Here is an 8,299-nt window from a genome sequence, read left to right on the forward strand (position 1 = left end):
TGAGAACTATGGCCTCGGACTTGGAGGTGCTGATTCTCATCCCAGCCGCTTCACACTCAGCCGCAAACTGCCCCAGTGCACACTGGTGCTCCTGGTTTGATGGAGCCAACAGGACAACGTCATCTGCAAAAAGCAGAGACGAGATCCTGTGGTCCCCAAACCGGACTCCCTCTGGCCCCTGGCTGCGCCTAGAAATTCTGTCCATAAAAATAATGAACAGAACCGGTAACAAAGGGCAGCCCTGCCGGAATCCAACATGCACCGGAAACAAGTCTGACTTACTGACGGCAATGCGAACCAAGCTCCTGCTCCAGTCATACAGGGACCGGACAGCCCTTAGCAAAGGCTTTTAATTAAGTATGATTTTGATTACATCAATTTTACTTGTATGAAATATATAGTATTTTGGTTGTTACATTTTTGTAGTTTTACTTAGGTAACAGATAAGAAAACGTCTTCTACTACTGTTATTGCAAGTCCCTGGGTTTGAAAATGGAATACATAAAACCAGAGAAACTGTTAAGTGACCAACAAACCATCCAAAAATCTGGATTTTTGTTTTAAACCTTTTAATTCCTCAAGAAATTAAAACGGTAAAACAGGAACAATGCATCTTTCAACTGTTCAATTTTTCAAATGTTATACAGACTCATTTAATATGACCAAAGAACTTCTGAATGTTTGGAAATTAAAGATGAAATAAAATGTATTATTTCATATTTGAAAACTACCTGAGGTATTGGCCAGGTGACACAGTCATCATACCTTAACAGCTGGTTTCAGTTATTTTTCCTTCCAGGCGGATGAAGGCGACATTAAAGTAGCAGTGCCCGCTCTCCTCAGAGGAAGCAGGGATCCATCTCATCCTGTCTTGGCTGCAGACTCACCGCTTCAACACTGGGACTCAACAGTCACAACACTGGTCCAGTCAAGCATCACCCCACAATGCAGCGCTCTAGGGGGTGACCTCTACATTCTAACTGGAGTGGGACATCTTGGGGCTGCTGAAGAGTGTCAGATGAAGCCACTGTGGTCTGCAGTTTGCTGTGCTGTCCCAGAGGGGAAGGGTGGCTTTAGCATTGGGTTAATCAGTGAGACAGGAAAAGGGGAGAGGCAAGTGAGTGTGAAGGAGCTAGAGGAGATACTGGGAGTGACAGAGCTGTTCTCCAAAGGATGCCAAGGAGCAGATGCTGAGGCTGTTGGAACTGTCATAGATCTTCACAGTGAGGGGCGCCCAACAGTCAGTCTGGGGGAGGAAGAAGAAGCTGATGAAGTCACACAAGGAGCTTCAGCCAATGCAGTGAAATCAGTAAGCAGCAGTAAAGAGCAGCATGATATGAGGCATTCAGGAGCTGTCAGATCACATTCTCCTGACTCTTCATGTGATTATGAGACTGTGCACGAACAGGAGACAGACTCAAACTCCAGCAGCACTCTGGTCTACATCCTCTCCACCACCTTTTCCATCCTTACCTTTCCTGTACGGTCTGTGGTCTCTACCTTAACACAATTACTTGGACAGGTGTGACAATATACTGAACTATCTTGACATCCATTTTAGTTACATTTAAACTGAGTATTTTCAGCAAGGCAGAGGTCTTCCTGATGACATCCTCAGTGTTATTAGGTCACATTTTAAAAGCAGCTTCAGAACTAAAAAGAGCTTATACAACTTTATGTGTAAAACTTGTGAAATTCCCCTTTAATTTGAAAAGCAACAGGCAAAATACTTGGTAATTAGAAATACTTGGCATCTTAAACACTGTTTCAGAGGTGTTCAGTAGATCTCATTCCAGTCTGCTCCTCCACCTGAGACTGGAATGAGGTGTGACCAGTAGAATGTATTAACTCAGAGCTCACAATGTTCTCTCAGGTATTTATTTTATTCACGGTTTTAAAAATATTTTTTAATCCCACTTAAAAATTACACTTTTGTCTTATCTTGATTTAGGTGATTTATGTTCTTCAGGAAGACCTTGGAGTTCTCTGTACCCTGCCTGGAGATACCTTCTCCGTGCTCTACCTCTTGACCTCTGACCTCCTGTCCTGGATGGGCTCAGCTGCAGAAATGACACTTGATATTGGGGACACCTGCTTCTCCAGCGTCCAATACTGCACTTCCTCCATGCTAGGAGCCCTGATGAGCAGCTGCCACACTGGGGTCACCGGCATAGGGACCCTGGCTGGTGACACTGTGGGAATATTTAGTGATTCACTGGATAATGCTTGGTGGCTAACCAGGTTCTTTGGAGGGTGGCTGTGGGAGCAAAGTGAGGATTATGTAGGAACAGTGGTGTCGGAGATGGGGTGTCAGGCCCAAGCTGTAGGTGGAGGGTTGGGGAATCTGGCCTGGAGAAGTGGAAATGGAGTTGGCAATGTGTTTAAGCTAGGGAAGGAGTTAATAACAGGGGTGGTGTATATGTTCACTGGTGATGTGACAGAGCCATTTGAGCAGCAGTCAGAGTGAACGAGGAAAGGACCAGTTGAGGCCATCAATAACAAACTCTGTCCACTTTTGGTTTGTAAATTTCTTCACCACAAAGGCTACACTTTGAAATTAAATGTAATGAATTTCTTGAGGTCTTTACACTTCACTGTGGAAAGCTGGCTGTCCAAATAACCTGCTGAATCTGATAATCAACTCTGATTAGAAAAACACTGTGCACTCTGCTTTTGGATGAAATTGTTCAAGGCTAGTCTTGTATGATAATTGTTGCATCTGTACATTTGAATAAAAGAGAATGCAGGATATTACTGTAGCATGCACCAGTTCCTTCTGTGTATATTATTGTCATTAATATGTAGCAATCAATAGCAAAGGAAGAGATTATCACAGAATTCAACAATTTGTCAAAGTAAAAAGTAGCAGTATTAAATATAAAATAGAAGATGTATTTTTTTTCCAGGTTAAGATTAGGAAACACCGGAATCAATGTTACATTGTTCATTATTGGAAAGACAAATGCAGATGAATGTACAAGGAAACAGTTGAACATATTTTCACACTAAAGAACAGGGTGATAGCTAAAGGAAGGAAATGGAGCATGAAGTTCCTGTTGGAGATAGGGGACAAACAAGCACAGGTACAAAAGGCCATATAAAAATATTTCAAGGAAACAGGTCTAATAGAATATTAGCACCCAAGCAGAGTAATAATGTCACCATAGGAATTGTAAGGCCCCTTTTACTGCCCCAGTGTTGATCTACTGTGCCCCACTAAAATCACATTTACTTAAGTTTTTGAATATTACCAAGGATCTTTTTTGACTCAAACATTAGTGACTTCTGTGGATGAACATAAGAAAATTCTTTAGAGGAGGCCGAGACCTTTGCTATCAGTTTGTGTCCATTGCATTAAGCTATAATACTGAAACCGAATAAAGTTACTGTCAAAAAGGAAGCTTTTGTTGGCATCATCCCTGAGCTTTATCCAATGAAAGACTGTATATGATGAGTTGGGGGACTGATTTACAGAAAATGAAGCTGCTTTGTTGAGTAATTAATTCATTTTGTAAGCAAAAATGCCAAGAAAATATCTCTAGGTTCAGCTTATTGTATGTTAATATTTTGCTGGTTTTCTTAGACTTTTATGATAAACTAAACAATGACAAACTTCTTCCAGTTTTGAACTGTTGATCATCACAACGAAGGCATTTTTTGGATCACAATTAATCTATTAATTAAGAAAATAACTAGCATATTAATTGATAATGAACACAATTAGTTGCTGCCCTTAAACAGATGACAAGCTCAGGCTCAAACATTAATTGGCCATGTGTAACATTAATGACCTGTATAGAAAGTCCTTCAAAAATCTGGTTGTTAGAAACAAAACACAAACACACATGAAACTAATCATTTCATGAATGTTAACTTATGATAAATTTGCCTTAAGTAGAAATACATTATTTTTAACATTGGGTTCCTGTTGCGTTGTCATCTGATTGTTTTACTGCCACAGTATATACCAATATTTCCATATAGCCATCATAGTTGTTCATCTTACCTTAATGTTTTAAAAAAACATTTACCTACCAGTGTGCAGAGCTTGCGTTAGTACCCCCAGGAGTCGTCAAAGTCTTAATAATGTGACTGTTGGAGCTTTAAAATGGCCATAAAATTCAGGGTTCTTTTCAGTCTCCAGGCATTACAGCTCATGTTATCACAAGTTACAGTTATTAAGGGAAAAACAAAACACTGCAAAAAGCTAAAGGCAACAATTAAAAATGGAGCACTGTGACGGCTTTGACCATTCATTAAATACAGAGTCAAAAGAACAGCAAAACGGCATCAATTATTAAATTGAATAAATAAATTATGAATTGAGACCTTGTAGATAAGGTCTAAAGTTTTTTTGGTGAATGCAGTGTGTTTATAGCTTCAGTAAAACCCTCCTCTCAGGCTGCCTCAGCCTTTCTGCATCATATCTGTTCTCTATAATTGTTTGAACATAGTTTTTGTTAATTAAAATCCTTTTACATTACTTGCAATACTTTTGAAAATGCACTTTATATACTTTTTATTTTTCAAAAAAATTGTTTACCTTATTTCTTGTTGTTTCATTAAATTACATGACAATGTTTACTAACTATTTGTTAGCATTGCAATTCTGAACTGTTATGGAAATATTAAACATGCCATGTATAATTCATGCTTTCATAAAAATGAATCACCATGCACCCTTAAAGAATTCATTCATTTTCTACCGCTTAGTCCCTGAACAGGGTCACTGGAGCCAATCCCAGCCAGCAATCGGGAGAAGGCAGGGTACACCCTGGACAGGTTTCCAATCCATCGCAGGGCCAACACAGAGGCGAACCACACACACACACACACACACACACACACACAATTTAGAGCTGCATGTCTTTGGACTGTGGGAGGAAGCCGGAGTACCCAGAGAGAACCCATGCAAGCACAGGGAGAACATGCAAACTCCATACAGAAGGGTCCCGAACCCGGAACCTTCTCGCTGTGAGGGAACGGTGCTAACCACTGCGCCACCGTGCTGCCCCTTAAAGAATTCATGCATATTCAAAACTATGACTAGATATGAGAGGTAACAAACTAAATTGGAGAACTGATATGTTTTGTGGCTTTTACAAGTTACAAAATATGATTAGATTGATTTTTTAAATTCATGATTTGTTGATAGACAAACAGGCTGCTTGGCAGACAAATTAGTTATTATTGTGAAATGCAGACGAATGCAAAAATTTGCAGACCTTTCCGCTATAATAACATATTGATAATGTTCTTAATGTATGTTGAAATAAATATTTTCATAAAGATTAACATCTCCATATTTTTACCTTTATCACTAGTTGTTGTAGTAGCAGCAGGCAGCGGAATAGTGGGCTAAGCATTAAAATTCAAGAAACAAATTGTGTGATTTGAGTTATGAGAGTCCTGTGCCCCAGTAGAGCTTTGTCTAGCAATACCCCTAGATGTTACATACTCCAGTACAGTAGGTGTCGACATGCACTTTGGTTGGCATGCAAGTTGGTTTCTAGCCCTACATTAACATCAATGAAGAAGAAACCCGGAAGACATCTGTAGCATCGTTGCATCAGATCGCAGAATGCGGCGAGAGCATTCCTGTGCCGCTGCTCTGTTTGCTAACTTCGGCTGACGCTTGTTTGTGTTTCATTCAAAGGTATGACTAACTTGTTATACGATTTTTACTAAAAAGCCATAGGGTTTTAAACAATGCATTCAGAACATGTGTGAAACAGTGACTACGTACGTAAAGACGCCTAACGATACCCGTAGAGATAGAAAACTTGAGTTTAGTTTGTGCGGTAGCTAAAACCAGTCTGGCCACACTTTTCATCAGCCTTTGACAGGTGGCAGAGACCTGCTTAGCAGAAAGTGAAACAGATCGCTTACCAGCTAACATAAACGATCGTGTAGGTCAGTAACATTATAAGATACTTAAAGTTACAGTCGGTAAATAACCTTTAAACCCATTCGTCCAAGAAGGTTGTAACGTTAACCCTAATTAACTTTATCTTTAATGCCACTATCAGACACAATGTATTTTAAAGCACGACGGACATATTTGCTGTGTAGCACTGACCGCAAAAAGAAAATACAATGGGCACAAGTTGGAGTCGGTTAACATTGTACAACGTTCTTGTATCGCAGCCAGAGATGGCCACTCTCTACGTGTCCCCCCACCCCGATGACTTCAGGAGCCTTCTGGCTCTCATAACTGCTGAGTTTTGTCGGTCCTCTCGCCCTCGGACCGTGACAGAGGACCCTCCTGCATCTCTGAATGCCCGCTCCAGGCCCATCCTGGTGCTGGGCGCTGGGGAAGGTGACTGCGTCCTGAGTGGGGCCAGTGCTGTAGCCTGGTACCTGGCCCTTCAGGGGAAGATAGCTGGTGTAGATGTAAAGCAGCAGAGTCTAGTGTGGCAGTGGCTCAGCTTTGCTGACAACGAGCTCACCCCAGTGTCTGGTGCTGTGGTCTTCTCACTAATGGGGATGATAGGTGTGGATAAAAAGGTGAGCGGGGTATCCCAATGCTTACATGGATTTGGACCTGTGTATGATTTTAATCTTGTTAGATGTCTTTTTAACTTGTGCTCTCAGCTTCAGCAGAGTTCTCGTGTGGAGTTGATACGTGTTCTGAAGGTTCTCAATCGGGCACTAGAACCAAGAACGTTCCTGGTGGGAGAAAGCATCACCCTGGCTGATGTGGCTGTAGCTACAGCTGTTCTTCTACCTTTCAAATATGTACGTATGTTGTGCAACACTTTGCCATCCTACAGATGTTTCCAAGTAGTTGCCCCTTAACACTTAGCCTGATTTATTATCTTAAACAATTTAGCATTGAGAGATCTCAGCCAAGCCCTGTGATTTCACTGAGAATCTGTCCAGAGTTTAGTCCACTTCTTGCAAAATATCAGATGGGATAGGCTCCAGCCCCCCAAACCTGAAAGGATAAACTGATGGATGGATGGATGGATGGATGAATCTCAGTCATTAATGCTGCCTAGCAAGTTTTGACCATGATATAAATCAATAAGCCACATTATAATTATATATTTGATTATTTTTAGGCATTGGAGCCATCAGACAGGAAGGTCTTGACCAATGTTACCAGGTGGTTTACAACCTGCATTAATCAGCCACAGTTCCTAAAGGTGCTGGGGAAGATCACTCTGTGTGAGAAAATGGTGCCAATTGCAGCAAACACAACTCTTGCTACAGATGCCGAAGCTGCTAATGGCAGTCCTGCTGCTGACCCCACCAGCGCCACAGCTAATGGTCAGGGAGATCTGTGCCACAGCTCATGAATAGTTCTTTTTTTGTGTAAACACTATTCTGATGTTCTGATGTGTCTCTTTCTTCAGGTCCTCCAAAAACTGAAGCCCAGCTGAAGAAGGAAGCGAAGAAGAGAGAAAAACTGGAAAAGTTCAACCAGAAGAAAGAAATAGAGGCAAAGAAGAAAACGCAGCCACCAACAGAGGTAAATAATCAACATCTAAAAACAGAAGTTCCTGTAAGGAAGTGCATTAGTACAGAGTTGAAAATATAGAAATGTTCAGATATTAACAGAATCAATTTTCACATATAAACTGCTTGATGGCAATTAATCTATGTGTTCTGTGTTTTTTTCTCCCCGTCAGAAAAAGGCTAAACCTGAGAAGAAGGAGTTAGGAGTGATCACATATGACATCCCTACACCTGCCGGGGAGAAAAAAAGTGAATAATAACTATGGATGGATGGTTGTGTGTGTGGTAATGGAGTACTCGCATAACATCATAGTGCAGGGATGCTGCTATGATCACTCTGTCCCCACTGGAAAGCAAACATGCAGCCTCTATAGTCACTGTTAGAAGAGCTGTGATTGCACAAAAAGATCGTAAAAGATCTTGAACACCAAAGGCTAAAGAGAAGATAAGCAGTGGTCTAGGTGGCTTCATAAAATAAATACAACCAGAATATCCTTTGAAGTCCCTTTGTAAGTAGAGACATTTTGCATTAAAATAGGACTGGCCCTCAGGCTTCATGTCCACACACCGCTTGTCGCCTGGCCCATTGTTTGGATTATTGTCAGTTTTGATGATATCTACAGTGGGTACGGAAAGTATTCAGACCCCCTTAAATTTTTCACTCTTTGTTATATTGCAGCCATATGCTAAAATCATTTAAGTTCTTTTTTTTTCCTCATTAATGTACACACAGCACCCCATATTGACAGAAAAACACAGAATTTTTGACATTTTTGCAGATTTATTAAAAAAGAAAAACTGAAATATCACATGGTCATAAGTATTCAGACCCTTTGCT

The 8,299-nt window shown here is 40.8% G+C and overlaps 2 protein-coding genes across 4 annotated transcripts in view; both read left to right on the plus strand.

Annotated features, from left to right (window-relative positions):
- Positions 1-3,400, plus strand: part of LOC109966167 (uncharacterized) — a 6,001-nt gene extending 2,601 nt beyond the window's left edge. The window contains exons 2-3 of one of the 3 annotated variants that reach the window (XM_020610817.1): positions 800-1,309; positions 1,952-3,400. In XM_020610817.1, coding sequence (XP_020466473.1) covers positions 800-1,309; positions 1,952-2,467 — 1,026 coding nt within the window. In that variant the 3' untranslated portion in view covers positions 2,468-3,400. Of the gene's footprint in view, positions 1-799; positions 1,523-1,951 lie in introns of all 3 variants that reach the window. The other 2 variants (XM_020610815.1, XM_020610816.1) reach the window with 2 other exon arrangements.
- Positions 3,401-5,515: 2,115 nt separating this feature from the next.
- The window catches only part of vars1 (valyl-tRNA synthetase 1), a 13,057-nt gene continuing 10,273 nt past the window's right edge, over positions 5,516-8,299 (plus strand). Inside the window, exons 1-6 of the mRNA XM_020610871.1 lie at positions 5,516-5,656; positions 6,148-6,507; positions 6,595-6,738; positions 7,065-7,272; positions 7,359-7,474; positions 7,635-7,710. Of these exons, the coding sequence (XP_020466527.1) occupies positions 6,154-6,507; positions 6,595-6,738; positions 7,065-7,272; positions 7,359-7,474; positions 7,635-7,710 (898 nt within the window). The 5' untranslated portion in view covers positions 5,516-5,656; positions 6,148-6,153. The remainder of the gene's footprint in view (positions 5,657-6,147; positions 6,508-6,594; positions 6,739-7,064; positions 7,273-7,358; positions 7,475-7,634; positions 7,711-8,299) is intronic.

Source organism: Monopterus albus, unplaced genomic scaffold (assembly GCF_001952655.1).
Source record: "Monopterus albus unplaced genomic scaffold, M_albus_1.0 scaffold107.1, whole genome shotgun sequence".
NCBI classification, from domain to species: domain Eukaryota; kingdom Metazoa; phylum Chordata; class Actinopteri; order Synbranchiformes; family Synbranchidae; genus Monopterus; species Monopterus albus.